At 43.2% G+C, this 19,416-nt stretch overlaps 1 protein-coding gene across 1 annotated transcript in view; it reads right to left on the bottom strand.

Annotated features, from left to right (window-relative positions):
* Positions 1–19,416, bottom strand: part of LOC147663104 (adhesion G protein-coupled receptor F1-like) — a gene marked incomplete at its 3' end in the record, with an annotated part of 365,238 nt that overhangs the window by 221,883 nt on the left and 123,939 nt on the right. The window contains exons 4-5 of the mRNA XM_086950677.1: positions 14,726–14,783; positions 6,727–6,885 (exon numbers count right to left, since the gene is read on the bottom strand). Coding sequence (XP_086806803.1) covers positions 6,727–6,885; positions 14,726–14,783 — 217 coding nt within the window. The remainder of the gene's footprint in view (positions 1–6,726; positions 6,886–14,725; positions 14,784–19,416) is intronic.

Genomic DNA, 19,416 nt, shown 5'->3' with positions numbered 1-19,416 from the left:
TTATAAGGTGGGTGCTGGCTGTTAGAACTCAAAACCTTTTCAGCAGCACCTACAATGAGTGAAAGATAGTTTGTGAGACTTATTCATAACAGAGATTCAAATAAAAGACGGTGCAAAAAAAAATCTAGTGGGATGAATCGAGTCAGGACCCAGTTTATCACAACCGGAAGTACCATAGCACCATCAATGTCACAATAGGTCTAACACCATGGCAATGTCCCAGCCACTAACAGTAACACACCACCACCATCTATACCACCACCAGCAATACCGCTGTCCCAAACACCGGCAACACACCAGAACCACCACAATACCACACCACCACCAACACCACTCACCAACAATACCATTACCATAAGCACCACTAATATCACTACAGCTACAAATATCATCACAATTGATATTCCATCACCAATCAGTACCACCAATTGCATATTCACCATTATCACCACTAATACTACCACTCCCAATACCTTCACTAGTCACTACGACAAATTCCATCTCCACCAATGCCACCACTATAACTACCACTTTCAATATCACCAATATCACAAGACAGCAGCAATGCCACAAACAATACCGCAAACAATGGCTTGAACCATACCACCAACCATTTCCTCTCTGGGAAAATAACAGGCCCAAATCCACAAACATTGACTGGTTTCTTGGAGCAGGTGGTATAGGTTATGGAGGGGTGGGAGTACTTTTGCTCAAGGGTGGGTGAAGGGGGGGGAATGGTAAGTGTCTATTATTTCTTCTAATCCTACCCATCCAAGTAGACATTCAGCCCCATAACATGTCTGTGAATATACCCAGAAAGATAAAAAACGTAGCATGAAGGAAGATACTACATAAACTTTGTAAAAAGAGAAGCCAAGTGACATTGAATGCCAAGATTTGTTCCTGTAACACTGCTTTTGAGTCAAGTCAAGTCAAAATGTATGTTTATTAGGAACATAGTCTTTAAACAAATGCAATGATCGTAACACAGAGTAGAATATTCACATCAAATACAATAAAACCTTTTTTTTTTAAATTAATCCGATAAAAAGATCTTATGCACCATTATAAAAATACAAAACACCAGTAAAAAATACATATACCTTAAAACTTATATTTACATTTACAAGCCCATTCCTTTTTTTACCACAAGATGTATTTCCATTCAGTTAAAATTTCATACAGTACTACAGATTATTCCTGATTTCTCAATGCACTCAGGGCCACCTTTATAAATTTCCCAAGGGCAATTACAATATCAATGGAGGGGATTTCTGTTAAAAGGCTGGCCGCCTGCGCCCTTGTTCTTATGTCATGTTTTAGGAATACAGGGCGCAGCCACAGTTTTCGCTGTTCTAATAGTATCAAACAATCTAGCAGTATATGTAGCAGGTCTCCTTTTGTTCCCAACTTGCACCTGCAGTGCCCTTGCTGATCTAGCATTTTTGCTTTAAGGTCTCTGTTTATTACCCATGGGTTAATCCCAATCCGCAGCCTCAGGATCTCTTGCCTGTATCCGCGGTTGGGTAGGATGTCTAAGTAGGGGAACCAGTTTTCGTTGGACCACGCGTTTAGCATATGTGCTACTGAATTCTTCTTTGCTAAGTACTCTAAATCAATCAGTCTAGATACTTTCTTCCCATTTTGTTTCAGCTCGCACTTGGTACAGAGAACTTGATACGTTTCCTGGTCCACATCGATCTTTAACCTTTTACAGGTTTCCACTAATCTTTCCCTACTGGCCTTTGCCCATTTTAGCTCACTTTTCTGTATTTCTTTCCGACACCAGTGGGCTACTTTTTGCCCTTCAGGGACTTCCAGTCTTTTCCAAAATCTGATTACAGCCATCTGTGTTTGTATCACCCAGGCCTTTGTGCCTATTTCTATTCTTATGGCTTGTATCATAGAAGATTGTGGAAGAGATAGGAGACTTTTTATGCATTTCCCCTCTACCGCGTCCCAGGATCCCTTACCGCTCAAATAAAGGATCTCTGCTCCGTACAGGACTTGGGGGGGGATCATTGCCTCAAAAGCTCTAAGCATTGGTCGATGTGACATCTCTCCATAATCCCTATTAAACCTTTTTAAACCACATATGGAAGAGTGTGCTTTAGCTTTTTGTGTTTCCAGATGGGTGTTCCAATTTAAAGACTTATCGAACCATATGCCTAGGTATCGATACTCATTGACTGTCTCCAATTTGAGATCGCCAATGTACCAACTGAACCTGCTTATCTTTTTCCCAAAGCATAAGGTTTTTGTTTTGTCTAGATTGATTGTTAGAAATTTGCTAGCACAGTATGTATTAAAGGCGTTGAGCTTTCTTTGGAGGCCTCTCTCGGTCTGGTCTACTATTACCAGATTGTCTGCGTAAAGTAAGCAGGATACCTTATTTCCATCCATTTTGGGGCTTGCACTACCCTCAACCTCTAGGTGTGCCGGGAGGTCTGACAGAAATATAGAGAAGAGCTGGGGGGCCAACACACAGCCCTGTCTTAGTCCATTGGCGATGGATATTTTTGGGGTCAAAGATCCCACAGTATCCTTAATGACTTGCCCCCAGTTTTCCCTGTGTAGTTCCTTTATTATGGTCAGGAGGTCTTTGGGGATATTTATCCTCGTTAGAGTATCCCATAGGCAGGCCCGGTCTACTGAATGGAAGGCTACTCAGAAGTCGACGAAACAGTAGCATAGCTTGCCATTTTGTTCCGTCGACTTCTTTGCCATAGCCCATAAAGCAAATCCATGATCTATTGTAGAGTGGCCCACTCTAAATCCTCCCTGTTCAGTGGGTACTATTTGGAACTCTTCTACCCATGCGTTCAATTGGTTCAGTACAATTTTTGAGAATACTTTCTCACCTATATCTAGGAGGTTGATCAGCCGGTAGTTTTGTGGAGCCTCCTTGCTCCCTTTCTTGTGAATTGGCCTAATTATGGCACCCTTCCAAGTAGGTGGCATTTTCCCTTCTTTTAATATTACATGGAACATCTTGGCCAAAAATCTTTCCCACCATTTTACCTCCGACTTCAGTATTACTGCTTTTGAGTCATTTGTTAGCTCTATCAAACTCTTTTTTGGTCACAGCCACGCCACGTAAAGAATTGCCAAGCCCGTACTTGCTAAACTGCCAAAACTGCTGTCGCTGCCTATCGGGGGTTCTAGGGAAGCAGCCACCGCCACGAGTCAGCGGACTGACTTTCCCAGTGTCGTTCCTCGTCAGAGATGCACCAGGAGGCGCTCATATAGAACCTCGAGCCCCGTGTTGCTGGACGCACGCGGGCAGCGCAAGGAGAAGCCCGGGACAAGGGCGGGGCCGTCTTAGGCCGTCAGAGGCCAAAAAGAGGCTGGACTGGGCCACCCCTCTTGGCTCTCAGTAAAATAAGGTACAAGCAGTAAAATCAAATCATTTGTTGTAAACTGTTAAACTACACTGTCTGAGGTTCTGTAAATTCGAAATTCGTTCGTGCTCAGCCTCCATTTTGTGATCGCCGCCATTTTATGCTGCCCTCCCTCAGGCAGCTCGGCGAACGCAATGTTTTTGTCGTTTCTGCCTTTGCATGTCAGGTGGCTTCTTTGCTTATGTTTACTAACGAGTGTCAGGGTCTGGCCGAGTACACTAATTCCTGTCTGAGCTGATTAATCCCCATCCGGACTACTTGTTGGTTCACACCATTGTTTCCTTTAAATTATCTTATCTGCTGTCCTTCGCTACATGTGTCATGCATTCTCCTGTTTCATGACTGTCCTTCTACAACACGCAGCTGTGTTTTCTCTACTTGTAAATCGAATTGTGTGGATTCATTTGTAATTTACTCAAGGGGTCGAGTGACAAACGGAACCGGGAACTTGAGTTGCCTTAGTCTTAAAACATTGTCTATAACTTTTGCCTATAGCTCATGCTCTTGTGTGATTGCATTTTGCATTGTATTGTATCGTATAGAAACCTGTGCGCCACAGAGTTAATTGGCAGTCTCTTTTGAATCTCGTTGTACTGACGACTTCTAAGACCACTGTACTAGCTGCAGCTAATAAATACCATCTTCTACGCCAAACAAAGAGTCCATGTCTCTGTTTTTGACAAGGCAGGGGAATCCCGGGGATTTCAGGCGTACCCTGCGCCGCCGGGCCTTAAGGCTGCAGTTCTCCATGTCGCGATGACATTTTTTGGCTGATTGCTTCTTGCAGTTATATTTGACTTTGACTCTATTGGAATCCGTTAACAATTCTGTCAGACTACAGATAACACGCCTTGACTGTAGCAGGTTATATTGCCCAATATTTAATATTGAGGTGAACACTTATTGAGCTCAACGGCCATATTGGCAGAGTAAATTAGATATAAGATACGTGTTACTGGAAACCCGAATTAGCTAAATCGCGTCACCACTATTGAAACAAGCTGGTCATATTATTCTTGGAATTGGAATTTGTACTGGAGGGTGAAGAAATTGGAATTTTGTTAGGTTGTAGCATTTTGTTGATTAGGGCAATTACTGATTGCTATTAACTGAAATAGGGGAAACAACTAATCATGAGCAAACGAAAGGGTGCTGTAGGCACACTTGACGATTTTATCATAAGAGCTCAATCAGTATTATGCCATGAAATTGAATTAGCACAAATAAGGTTTTCACTTGACCCAGTGCTTTTTTTTAGTGCTTTTCCCATGTTAGGATTCGTTATTTACCACCAACTGCAAGTTGGTGGTAAATAACGAAAACCCCCAATAAAGCAATTTCATGCAAATTATTTCAGTGCCATGTGGCAGACATACATGCCCTTAGGGCATGTATGTGTGCCACATGTGCACCCATACACAATTGAGGGGTGCAACAGGATGTCAAAGTGACACCCTGCCACTCTTCAATGTATTCCCACTTTTACTGAATCGGTATTTACCGATTCGGTAATTTCCATTCACTCCTACGGCCTCCTGGCCCATAGGAATGAATGGAGAATACCGAATCGGTAAATACCGATTCGGTAAATACCGAATCTTAACGATTCAGTAATACTTACCGAATTTTTCCCTACTTAGGATTTACCGATTTTAAAATACTGAATCGGTAAAATTCGGTATTTTAGTATTGGCAAATGTCCATCACCTACATCTGGCCCATAATATTACACATTTGCAAGGGTAATGTACCTAATGTATCTTTTTTGTACTAACCCAAGAAGGGCAGCATGTTACATCTACGAAGCATGGTGAACAAATGCTACACATTGAATAAACAGAATTCCAAGATGGCCACCGTGTAAAAAGAAGTAGCTGCCTGTGATCTTGAGGGCTTCCAAAGAATGAACAGCAAGCAAGTAGCATGCTAGTACTGTCAGTAGAGCTGCTTGGTGCTCTTAAAAATAGCAACCAGAAAATGGTAAAAGTACAAAAATAAAACGAGATCTATGAGAGGGGAAAAAGTAGAAATCTAAAGGACTGGCTCACTAGTTCTGGTAATGAAGCACACTGATTTTCAGGTATATGTGATCAGCCACAGTGCTTTAACTCAGAGATATAGATTCAATGACTGAAGTGGGATATCCTATGCTATATGTTGTCATTAACAGGAGAAGACTATATAGGACACTCAAACAGACCACTTGCTCAAAAAGGCTAACTAACAGCTCCATTTGTGCATACATGTATTTATTATGAATGTATTGTATTACAAATGCCTGGCAAACAGCTAAAGCTCTAAAGTAGTTCACTACTAATATATAGAAAACAAATGTTGGCAAAATAATGTGCAAGTCCTTATTCAAAGGCCCTAATAAGAATTATAATCCTGCCAATCTTCTATCCTCATGAGCACCAAAACCCTTGCCTAATCCAGTAGTCAGTGAGACTCCATTTAATGAAACACCTGTCTACAGGCTTTAACACAGTGTAATAAAACTCCACCCTTAAAGACCTATTACCTTTCACATGTGCTTTTTACAATAAATATATTGGGGCAGATCTACAAGGAAGTGCTGCAGCGCGGCAACGCAAGCTCTTTTGGCTGCGCCACACTGCGGCACTTCCGAAGTATAGGAATGCAACATATTTACAATAATACGTTGCATTCCTGTTCCGTCTCCCTGCGCTAGCGCACAAACTGCAGTTATGCGCCAGGGCATTCACCCTTGCACCATGGTGCAAGGATGCCTGCATCATGTGGGAGCTTTTTTTCTGCAGGAAGGGGCATCTTTCTACACAAAAACAATCACTACAGGCATTTTTCTATTTCAATGCATGCTGTGGAATGTGGCACGCTTTGAAAGAGGAAAAAAGGAGAAGAAATGAAAACATTTCTCCTCGTTGCGCCTCACTAGGCCACCCTTGGGGAGACGTAGCAATAAGACTCATTCCCAGATTTACGATTCCTCGTAAATCTGGAAATGTGTCTCGTTCCATGGGTGTTGTGTGGGAACACCCACAGCAACACCCATGGAACGCCCCTTCAATGCAAAGTGCTGCGTGTGAAGGGGCCATATTACAATGAGAGGAAAAGTCATTCAGGATTGCTTTTTATCTCCTTGTAAATATGGAGAAGTGAAATGTGCCTACAGTACGTCACAAAATGTGACGTACTGGTGGCTCAAGGAGATAGTAAATCTGCCCTATTGTACTTACTCCATTTGTGAAATCTTTACAGCATGGTTACACCCAAATGTGCCATCAACAATGCTAACATGTCTATTAATTGGAGGAATTCACCAAGGTATGTAATATGTACTTACCCATTGTTATGTCTGCACTAGTGATATTCATGCTTCCATCGCTGGCTGAGAGATTGTAATTTTCCAGAGTCCTTAGAAAATCCGTCACATCATTTATTCTGCTTTCATTATGCAATACAACATCAATTTCTGCCTCATATTCCAAAATAAAACTTTGTCCTGAATTATGAGTAAAATAATGAAAAAAGTAATTATTTTCAAAACGACATTTTGGATAACGTAACTAGTGATGCAACAAAAAATTACACGAGCCCATACAGCCATTGGTAAAACCAGTCTAAACCAATACCAATGGGCTCATATATTCAGCTGGACACATACTTGAATTCATCCAATACCCTATTATAAACAGTGACCAAGTAAAATAAAAAATTATTTAAAAAAATCTATTTTGGTGAAGCTACACAGACAGAAATTTAAACAATGCTATTTAAGTGCATTACAGAAATATAATCTATAATCATAATATTTTAAATTATAGAACAGTTTAAAATTATAGAACAGTTACATAGAACAGCTCACAGTCTCTCCTAACCCCTTCCATGTGTTCGTCGGCCAACGCCCATCGCGAGCACCACCTCCATAGTGCTGCACATGTCCATTGGCCGACGAGGCTCCGCCCACTGCGCTAAACGGCCTCATCGCGGCGGAATTGCTGCTGCGGTTAGGCAGTTAAAATAATTCTTATTGTTTGCACAATGCTTTAGAACCCTGTCTCACAGCAGCTTCAATAACATATTGCCATTATCAGAGAGATTGAAGGAACACCTACATCCTCTGAGTGTCTAGCCCTGTCAACAGCAGATGTGGGCAGTGCAGCAATAACAAGAAATATGCTAATCACTCTACCTAGAATAAACAGCTTTGTTTTTTCGGGGCAACTAATCTTACTTACTCACTTTACATATGCACCATCTGCAAAAACCCAAATACGCTCAAAGCAAATTTCCTTAATTTGTTTTGAAGTTAGATATAGCAAATACCATCAAACTTCATGGTGAACTAAAGGATAATAAACAAAATAAGAACAGATTTCCAAACTATTTTCGTCTTCGTTCTGCATGCCTACTCCTTCAATCTCTTTTAAAGTTTCAGAGAACTGGAACCCACAGGATGTTTCAAAAGAACCTTTACTCACCTAACTAGTAGGTAACATGCTTCATCATTGGGTTCCCACCCTGGTTGTCAAATGCTCCCAAGGTGTGCTCCGAAACCTGAATACAGCAGAGCTGGTTATTTCGAGTTATCAAATAACTGTGTATGTGGTAAGTGATGATTAAAATTGGCTAGATATTCCCTATTTTTGGTAGTGATATTATTTGTAGGACTCTCGGTCAATATTAAAAGCGAGTGGTGGATTTATGTGGGATAGTTAGTTGGTCGATCTTATCCTGGGTGTGGTCATCAATGTGGCTTCCTTCAACACCAAGTTCAGAGTGCTTGCACACTTAATAAAGCATGCAAGTAGGGGTATCTGTAGTAAGTACTTACAAGACTCCTAGAGGATTCGATCATAATGCCTCTTGTATCGTATGGTTATGTAGTATGCTGTCTCTTGCTCCCTTGAATACTGCTCAGGGTTTGGGCCTGTCGCCACACTTTCATCGTAGTGCCTCGCCCTCAGTTCCACCTTTTGCTATCTTTGCTGTCCCGGTAAAGGGGAAAATATACTTATGCAGATGTGTCTTTGTTTAACTATTTTTACCAATGAGTATGTTCATTTTGTCTTAGAAATAATGGTTAGAGCAAAGCTAAAATGAGGACACATTTTTTATGAGTTTCAAAAGTCTTTCTCATCCATATCAGTAAAATATTCTGACATGCAGACTGAAATATGAACTTCAAACACTAGCAGCAGTCTGCTGGTTCACTCTCTAGCATTCAACTGCAGCACCAACATAGGGCCAGATTCACAAATGTAATCTTACACTTTTGTGTAAACTCATAATTTTTTGGATATCAAAAAGGAATTTAACAAGTAGAATCTTTACGACTGCCAATCTTTTTATGTGCAAAGACTCCACTATGAGATCCAGAGAATCCACAGTCATAGAGACTACTTGGACAATTCCTTTCTGATTTGTAAATAAATTGTAAACGTTCACAAAAGTGTAAGTTTACAAACTAGAGTTTTAACATCCTGTATTCAAGACAAAAGTGAGGCACGCTTAAACACAATTTGGTGGACTTAGAACAGTGCTTAATTTGTAAAAAAAAAAAAAAAAACTATTGCCAGGGCTCTTGTCAGGAGGCTACTGCAGGTTGTATCACACACTACCCCCGCTATGCTGCCAATGGTAGTAACAACACAACTACTGACCATCACACTCCTACATGTGTGACAATTCGGACATTTCCAGGCCCCTAAAGCTATAAGAATAGCCTGGGCAGCAGGAAATAGTAATTTTTAAGGTATACTTAATTATTATTTGGCAGTTGTTGTGGTCATCCCAGACAGAGCCAAATTGGCAGACTGCCACAAGCGCCGGTGTTGACAAACAAGTGTCTGTGCCGAGCACTGGAAACCACAAGCTCAAATTAAGCACTGACTAGGAAATGTTGAATTTAAAGCCTTTTCTGTGGACCACGCTGAAGTAAATGTGCACTGAGGGTAAATGCAGCTAAGAAACCAGTTGGTTAAAAAGGTGAATGGATGTATACGTTTTTAGTTATTTGTGGCATTATATAATTTTTAAGTGGCTAAAAATAGTTAAAAAAGAGTTCCCATATTAGCCCTGGATCCCCTTTCCACATCTGTTTATTCTCAATAGCATTATCTCAATTTTAAAATAAAAAACATTTTGGTAGGCAACTAAGGTTTTTTTAATTCTTCCACCTAAATATATGTGAGTAGGTTTGTTTTAGAGGTGCAGTACACTATGCACAATCTGAGGTCATTTTAAAAATAATAGATTTTTGCAACAGTAGGTTGTGAAACAGTCATGTTGCTGTTGGACATATCATTTTACATCTCACTTATTTCAGTGGTTGCATCTCCTGTCACTGACTTGAAGATAACCATTATTGTGAGTTAACCAGAAGCAAATATTACAATTTATTTAAAAATATATATTCAATTTTCTATATACCTTATAAACTGCTACATTCAAATATAATGTATTGAAATATATTTTAAAATTATATATTTTAAATTTAAAGTTGAATTAATTAACATTAACAACTATGAAAGTACTATTTTAAAACTCTGAAATCTGCCATAGACTGCACAATTTATTTTAGGATAAGAAACATTTTATGTACTTGTTCAGCCTGCTGTACAGGAAAGTGAATGATTCTAAAGGTGTCGTCTCCAGGAGCATGCCTCCCAGAGAAGTCACATTTTGTGAGGTAGGCGTTGATTCTTGCTTTTTGAAGATCGAAATCTGTGGCCTTCACAGGCAACTGTAATGGAAAGAAGGTGTAGTGATATGTGGTATGGTACTGAGATGAGGCTTGCCTCAAGTACTAGCTATAAATTGCCAATCAACTTCAGTATTTTTGGAAGTGTACAGGTGTCTGATTTTCAATGAAATTCATGTTTTTTTTCTCACGTTGTTGCAATCAGTGGTCAAACTCTCTTACAAAAAAGTTCCACAGCAGCTAGGGTTCAGCAGAATCAAACATGCCAGAAGAGTGAATCACTTTCCAAAAAGGTCTGTGACACATGTCCTTTTCTACCTCGGGAACATGAAGGAGGGAGAGGTGAGTTCAGCCGCCGGAGCGGCTGACTGCGGAGCACAGGGCTCACGTTTCGATCCCCGGTGCAGGTGGCAGTTCAGCTCACTTAATCTCCCCGACAGCCCTCAGCTCCTTGAGACCCCTAGGGGTGATTGGTGTGCACTTTACAAATACTAGATACATAGACACTCTGCCAAGTACCATTCCTCAGGCATTAGACTAACGCATTTCAGTGTGGTGGTCCGAAACCACTGCACTGAAATGCGAAGTCACGCATATTAAGGCCTCTGGTCCTCATTTGTCAATTGCTGCTGTCAAGCGCTGGCCTGTTTAATTATCAATGGAGTTGCTCAGCAGCCGGCAGGGTGTGGTGCTTGCAGCTTGAAGATAGCCTTGGTAAGCTCACTACAAATCATGCAAGGCTGCTAGATAGTTGAAATAATCACGAGCAGCTTTGTGCCATTCCGCACTTACAATCACTTGACAGTTAGTGCTGCTAATGGGCAGCCAGTGGGCGGCAGTTGTATTCTGTACTGAGAACCAACTCGCTGTAAAATGCATTCAGAGGTTTCACGGCTGCTAGATTTAGGGGTCTCTAGTTGGCATAGGTAGGTACCTGTGACAATTAGGGACTCTTGCGTCTAGTCAGGATAATGGGGTACACTCCTAAAATAACCCCTGCTCACCCCCTTGGTAGCTTGGCACGAGCAGACAGGCTTATCTCAGAGGCAGTGTGTAAAGCATTTGCGAACACATACAGTATCCCAGTGACAACACCACAGATGGACACCACACAAGTTGTATATTAAAAATAAGTAGTCCTAATATAGAGTTAACACAAGACCACAAACAACAAAAATCCACAATACTGTACTTAAAATGTTAGAATTGGCTTAGTTCTCTTTAGAACCCTAAAATGCGAGACTTTGAGTCAATGTACCTTAAGATGCGACACGCAGGTCAACGAAAGTGTTGCTGGAAAGGTGATCGGTAGTCCTTACATGCAAGGCCGGTGATACGTTGAAGATCTGATGCAAAGAAACAAAGATGGCGTCTTCTACTTGGTGCGGTGCGCTTCTCCGATGTTGCGAGATGTCTCGACTCGATGCGTCAGCTGTAGTGGCGACACCATTGTTCAGAGATGCAACAACAGCGGCTTTGGTGGCGACACTCTTCTCCCTCGATGCGAGATGCTTCAGCTCGATGCGACAGCTGCAGCAGCGACACCCTTGTTCAGAGATGCGACAACATTGGTTTTGACAACGGCACGCTACTCCATGGATGTGAGGAGCTTCTGCGCTGCAATGAGACAGCTACAGCGGCGACATTCTTTTTCAGAAATGTGATGGCAGCGGCTGAGACGGCGACACGCTTCTTCGATGTTGCGAGACGTTTCCTGTGATGCTGTGCAATGCGTCAGCTACAGCGGTGACACCCTTGTTCAGAGATGCAATGGCCGCCGCTGCGACAGCGGCACACTTTTTCTTCGTGAACCGCGCTTCCAGCTCCTTGCAACACACAGTACCTCAGAAAGCCCAAAACAGCAGCAGGCACTTCCAAAGAACTCTTGGAGAGCTGTTGGTTGAAGTCTGTTGTCCTTGAGACTTCAGCAGGAGGAAAGCTCTTCTCTCAAGGCCTTGGAGATCCTTCACAAGTTGAATATAGCACACAAAGTTCCTTACTGCTTTCTTTGGCAGTCAGGCAACCACTGTAGGCCAATCCCCCAAGCAGCACTCCAGCTTAGGGATAGTCTCTCCTCAGTTCCTTCTGGTTCCTCTCCTCAGCAAAGGTTTCTTCTTGTTGTCCAAAAGTGATCTAATCCTCTGGGGTTTGGGACCCCTCTTTTATACCCAGTTTCTCTTTGTTCTCTGAAGGCAGAGAGGCCTTGGCCTAGTCCAAACCAGGGCTGGTCAGTCCTTAAGCACTATGTTGAGATGACTCCTTCTTTCATTTCACAGTGCAGGGCAGAGACATCAGACGCACCACAGGAGGTGGAGCCAGCATTGTGGAGGGAAGGCACAGCCCTATTCAGGTCCCAGGTGCAACTCTTCCCTCCCATCTAGATGCAGACCTCCCTATTCACCACTGGGCTGACTCACCCTGTCTCCTGGAATACCCCAGCCCCTGTCACTCAAACTCCAGATAAGGAATACACAACCTAGAAGAGGCAGGCTTGGATAGTCAGACAAGAAAATACCTACTTTCTAAAAGTGGCATGTTCAAAAACAGAATGTTAAAATCAACTTCACTAAAAGATGTATGTTATCATTCTGACTTCAGGCCTAATAAACTTGAATGTCTACCTAGTTCCCTGAGTCAGTTAGGATTATAAAATGTAATAATCTAACTGCCCATCTGGCCTCTGGGGAGTAGGTAGCCTTGCAAGAGTGAAAAACGAAAATGGTTGTAATTCACTATTAGGACAAGCCACACACATCAGGGCTCGTCCTACCTTAAACTTACAATGCACCCTACCATCGGGGTGTCTGATATGACAAAAAGGGAAGGTTTAGGGACTGGCAAGTGGGTGCACATGCCCAGTCAACATGGCAGCACCAGACTACACAAAGGCTCTACAATGGCAAGCCTTAGACACACTTTTACAGGCTGCTTCTGCGGGTTGCACAACCAGTGCTGCAAGCCCACTAGCAGCATTTGGTTTACAAGCCCTGGGCGCACACAGTGCACGGTACTAGGGTCCGACCAGTAAACCAAATCAGCCAATCATGGAATCACTAATTCATATATCAATTTACAATAGCACTTGCACTGTGGCACTGGACAGCAGAGGCACAGTCCCCAAAGCATCTAACACCATCAAAAACATATGAGGCAACAGCAAAAATGGAAGGGATACCCACACCAGGGTGCCAGGTCTAACAACGGCCAAGCGTTAGTCTGATCCCTGAGGCCCCCAAGAGGGCCACCATGGTCTGGGTGGCGACTGACTCAGGGGCCCGTGGCGCCACCTGAGCAAGCCGGCCCAGGACCCCTGACTGCAGCTCAGCTGACACTCATCCGGCCCGAGCGAGTTTGGGCAGCCAGTCACCAGACAAGTCGAGGCAGTGGGCCTTCAACATGGGACCGCAGCTGCTCTCTTGACCGTTACTGCATGAAGTAAGTGTGTGCCCAAGGCAAGTCCTGAACGCATGAAATAATTTGCTGAAATAGCGCAGTAATTTAAAGATCAAAATGTTGTGCTTGCCTTCATTCGGAGCCTCTGCCTGCCAGCAATGCCTATCACTTAAGTGCATGAATTACTGATGATTAAGGACTAGGAGTGCTGGTCGAAGGTAGCAGTGACTAACCAACAAAACCAGCTTATTCAGTTGTGTCAGCAAAGCCGGGTCACGTGTCTGCACAGAAAGTGCGGATTTTATTACTCTAAATTATGAGGTGCAATGACAACACACCTCTCTTTTTATTTAATTTGTTTATAACTAACTATATACTGTAGTGTGCCTCCGCCTCTGTCTCCTGAGGTTGACCTATGCCAGTCTGCGATTGCTCTGGTGATTCAAGTCAGCTGAGTGTTGTTGATTTATTCATTTATTAGGCAGCTAACTGTAATGATGTAATGTGAATGGAATTGGAATATTGGAATTACAAGGGTGGAGGGTGTGAAATGCTGACAATAAACATAGAGAAAAGGTCTTCCTGTTGTGTATAATTACGAGGATTACATATGGCGACGAGCAGGAAATGGTCTACGCTTACATTTTACTTCGGATGCTGAGTTTTGAAGAGAAAATACCGGGTCTGTATACAGGCTACCATAAGTTCAATGGGAGTCCGAGCGAATCAAGCCTGTCAGCATACGGCTGCATCATACTCGTTCAGTCACACTCGCACAGAGCGATTCGCTAGTAAAGCCTTCCAGGTCTGAGTCGCTTGGAGTACTTTCCTAGTGAGATTGGAATCGGGGCCCTAAGTACTGTAGAAAATCTGCCATACTTGCACTCTTTAACAGTTTTTAAGTCGAATTTCAAACCATAATATATATACAAATTTTAAATCTGTAAATCAAGTTTAAGTGAATATAACCTCAATGTAACTTTTTGCATGTTTTGTGAATCAGGTGCGACGGCGTGACACCTGGTTTTACTTAATAGCATAAGTCTATAAAAGCAACCACAAGAATTTACATAGTTTTCTCTTCACATACTTCTCTTCATCTCTACCATCGAACCCTCATCATAGAAAATTAGAGACCTTCGGGCAAGCTTGTAATGAACGAATCCAAGAACTTTGGAATTATAGGACAACTTTAAGAGTTTTATTGTTTGTTTACATAGCTATTTGGAGTAGAGTAGGACCTTACCATCACGTTTTGTTCTTGTGAAGATGCGGTTCTGTTTTGTTTCCACAACACTGCGTTTCTGAAATAAAGCACATGTGCCGTTAGCATGACATGTGTTTTTGTATTCAAGTATCACTATAGTGGCATGTTTAACTGAGCGCGTTCCTTCCACAGTATTGCATGCTGCCTCTCGAAGTCATATCAAGTGCCTGCACCTACACTCCGGTGTACCACAACACTGAACACGATGGATCAGATGGATTCGCTTTCTACAGTATAGCTTTTCAGGGCATTAAATCGTTTTTTTCACTCGGGATTCTGGATTTGTGTGAACAGTGGACTCGCTTTAAAATTAATTTGATATCTTGGCCAGTGGTTGTACGTTTAGAAGGCAAGACTAACCCTGGGCGAAGCACTACGCTACGCTCGCGGAGTTTGCGAAGTTTGCGCAACTTCGCACTACGCGAGCAGCACTTAGCACAGTGCGAACACGCGTAGAGCAGCGTAGCGTAGTGCAGCGCTCATTTTTTGCTTGTTCACGGTCCTTAACGTCATGTTCGCGACCGCGAGCAAGCAAAATGACATCCCGGCGAGATTCTCAACGCAGGGAGGTAAGGTTTCTCATTGTGAGTGGTTGCGCATGCTCGCAACCGCTCTCAATAAGAAACCACCAGTTCGCGTTGAGAAAGCTGCAGCTCGAGTAATAATCTACTCGAGCAGCAGAAAACTACAGCTCGCACTGTGCAAGATGCCGTTTTCAATGATTGCACAGTGCCGGATGCTTGTCCGCACTGTGCAATCATTGAAAACACATCTTGCACAGTGCGAACATGCTACTACGCAGCTCGTGTAGTGCTACGTGAAGTTCGCGTAGTGCGAAGTGCACTTTGCGTAGCTTCGCGTAGCGCTACTTCGCGAACTACGCCCACCCTTAGGCAAGACCTTTAGTGGTGTCATTCACATTGAGGGTCAACTGAATTAATGAAAGTGTGAGTCATATGTGCTGGAAGTAGGGGTGCAGGAGGTGCTGCATCTCCCCTAAAACACGCTGGAGTTATGTAAGATGCCATCAAATGTTGTTTCTATCATATCACATTTGATGTGTGTTCAAAACAAGTGGTCACATTCTAGTCTATGTCTTCTGTCAAATTGCTGCTTATAATTTTAATACAGAAATTGGTGTTTTCTTTCTCTGACTGAAAAGTGAGAGGATTCTGCGAAGTAAACTACGAGACTATCTTGGAAAGGAGAGGCTGTAGGATGTCAAAAAAACTTTAATTTCCACACACTGACATTTGTGTGCTATATAGTTCTATCTGTGCAAATATTTGCCCATTTCAATGGAAAATGTGCTGTCTGTAAATGACCTGCGCTACCACACCATGCTTCAGTAATATATGTGACAGTGTGCTCAAAAATGCACCACTGGCTATACACTGCACCTTACCACTCTCCTGCTGAATGGGCTTGGCTCATTTGCTACACTTGTTCTAAGTGTCACAATTAAACTTTTTACAATCCTAATGACTTCAGGGATGTAACATTGATGGCACACACAAAGGGTGATGGTTGAATGCTTGTAATAAGTCTAACCACTGGCAATAGCTCAGAGTAGCACTTTAACACACCATTCTTTTGCTCACCTTGCAGCGCTTTGTTGTTTTTGTATTTTTAATCCCCAATTGCGCCAGGTATGCCCAGATTTGGCTCTCGGGCTCACTGAACCACTGGAACCAAGCTATACCTGGCTGAAGAGCCCTAACTAGGGCGAAATCAGATCAAGTTTTTTTGAGTTCTGGTTCAGGGAGGACCTGGCCTGGCAGTTCGGGCTGAACTGTTCCCATGAGGAGTGGGGTAAGGACTGATTTGCAAATGGCTGGGTCCAAACAGAGTTCACAAGGAGGGCCACAAAGGATGAACTTTGATGGGGCCCAAGTGATTGCAAGTGGCTGGGATTAATTCAAGCATTTCATCCATTACCTTGTTGTTTTGTAGTATTGATGGCAACACCCACAATTTGAAAATCGTTACAGCCCAGTGATTAAAGAAAACCTTAAAGTGGTAAATCCAGTCCTTGGTCTTATAGCTCTACGCTCAATAATGTTGCTACAAAATGGTATATCAATTAGCAATAATACGAGAGGGGAACAAGTGGTACGCTTCACTTTAGCCAAAATGAAAGATAACAATTTCTGTTTTTATAAGGTGTACTTCTGATATGGTTATGAAATGTATTTCTATTACATTAAATAGTGTAAGAAGCGTTAAAAATGGGTCAGTGAGTTAATGCTCGCCTCCACTGGCTCCTAGTGGTAATGGACGAGGGGGCATGACTTTCTTGCATCAGGAGGAGACTAAAGGGAGAGAATGACCATTGGAGCAGCTTCAAAAGAAGTACTGACTGCTTTGTGATCCCTGTGAAACTGATTACAAATTCAATTTTTTGGAGGAAGGGCTGAGGTCGGAGTCCTCCTGTGCATGTGGGGCCCTTTTGGAAGTCTGACCGCTCTGCAGGGCCCATCTCGGGGCAAGATGAGCCTACAACCTGGCTTGATTCCCCATGCAGCATGAGATCTACCTTGAGACTTCCGCAGCCACCTCTGCCCACCACCACCCGGCCATCTAGCCCTACAGCCAGCACTAGCTCTGGGATCCCTCCAGGCCCAAGAACACTGCCCATGAGTGCACCTACACCCTGATGGCCTGGCTAAAAGAACAACGCAAGAACCTTGGCAATGGCAAAAAAGATCACGCTCTGTAAATATGTATTATATATTTGTCCATCCTTAATCCCTGCAACTTTTCTTAAAATGTAACCTGGAATGAATTTGCAACTTGTATATATGTAACTCTAACCTCTAGTATCTGTAGTAGAAGTATGTACTTACTACCATTCTTATGTGAGTTTAAAGTTTATTTGTTTTGTATATTTTATGATATACATGTACTCTGAAGTGCTTATGTAATGTAACTGGTTATCTAATGTAACTGGTAAAGCGTTCTGATACCTTTGGGAAAAATGTGCACTATATAAAAACGAATAAATAAATAAATAAATAAATGTGCTGGTGAGGACTATTGCTTGCCCCGAGGTACACGCAAGGAGGGTGATGTCAGCCTGATGGGAGGGATGTATGTTCACACAACACAAACAAAAACAACGCTTGGCATTACACCGCATTTTTCACATTGCATGCACCGTTACATCACAAGGATTTACCACGCAAACCATTACTTCGTATTCCCCTTCACATGCATTAAAAATACCTTTTCAACGCATACAAATATGACGCATTCAAATACATCGTAAAAATCTCCCGAGCGCCCCCAAACACTAATATCGAAACCTTCCAAACACAGTACGACCCCCTCACACTACCCTCAACCCTAAGCCCTAACCCCTAAAGGCAAAAATAGTACCCTACACTACTATTATCCCTAAGTCCTAACCCGTAAAGCCATAAACAGTACACTACACTACTCTTAACCCTAAGCCCTAACCCGTAAAGCCCAAAACTGTACCCTACACCACTCTTAACCCTAAGCCCTAACCCGTAAAGCCAAAAACAGTTCCCTACACTACTATTAACCCTAAGGAATAACCCCTAAAGCCAAAAACAGTACCCCACACCAATCTTAACCCTAAACCCTAACCCAGCGTAGTTCTTACCTGTCTCTTGTTGTGGTTCCAGCGTTGTGTCCCTGTCCCGGCGCACAACATTCCCGGAGCCCGTCCCGGCGCACGACCCATCGGTGTAAAAGCATGCGTTTGAACATTACATGCGATGTAATGGCGTGCATAGTGAATGCACGCGTCGTAACGTCGCGTGGGTTGTGACGGCACGCGACGTAAATGCATGCATTGTAACACATGCGTTGAGATGGTTGTTCGCCTGATGGGAGTGGCAAAACAAAATGGCAACGGATCACCTCTGGGCAATCCGTATCTATCCTGCAATGTCTGATAAGGTAGGAGAACTCCTTCCTCGTACAAGTCCCCGATCATCTGCAACCCCAGGTCTTCCCACCCTGCTAATGCCGACCAATCTCCTCCATGCGGAAGGGGTGTACACATTCCAAGGGATATCTCCGGTGCATACGTGCGAGTCCCACCCACTCTACGTCTACTTCTATTCCAGCTAGCCCGTAGCGCTTTCTCTTCATATGGCAACGAGTTAACCCGCAACCGCTGGCCCAGAACCACGAAAGACAGTATATGCCGCGGGAGCCAGCGATCCTCTTGGCCACCTGGTCCCCTAAACTCTTGTGCAACCACCTGTGTTAGCCACTACAGCTAGGCCGCCAGGTGGTACAGTTCGATATCTGGGACTGCCCATCCCCCTCTGCTCTAGGTCTCATCATCGTGGTCAGTGCTACCTGCCTCCTGCCGCTCCCCCATAGAAACCCTCTTACCATAGTCCTGAGCGTCCTAAACACCAGGCCTGGTATCCAGATCTGCAGCGTCCTGAAATAATACAACAGCCTAGGCAGCGCCACCATTTTCAGAAGCGCTATCCTTCCTGCCACTGAGAGTGGCAGAGCACTCCAAAACGTCATACTTCCCCTGAGTCCTCGCACTGCCCTATTCATATTGCCTTCCAAAAGGTCTGCCTGCTCATGATAGATGTTAGTCCCCAGGTACGACAGGCAGCATGTAATTCGTCGGGGATTTCCATTGCTCGAAGTGCCGGGAACAGGCAAGTCTTCTCCCA

This window comes from Lissotriton vulgaris, unplaced genomic scaffold, assembly GCF_964263255.1.
Source record: "Lissotriton vulgaris unplaced genomic scaffold, aLisVul1.2 SCAFFOLD_2353, whole genome shotgun sequence".
NCBI lineage: Eukaryota > Metazoa > Chordata > Amphibia > Caudata > Salamandridae > Lissotriton > Lissotriton vulgaris.
This window is presented reverse-complemented; position numbering and strand designations above follow the sequence as displayed.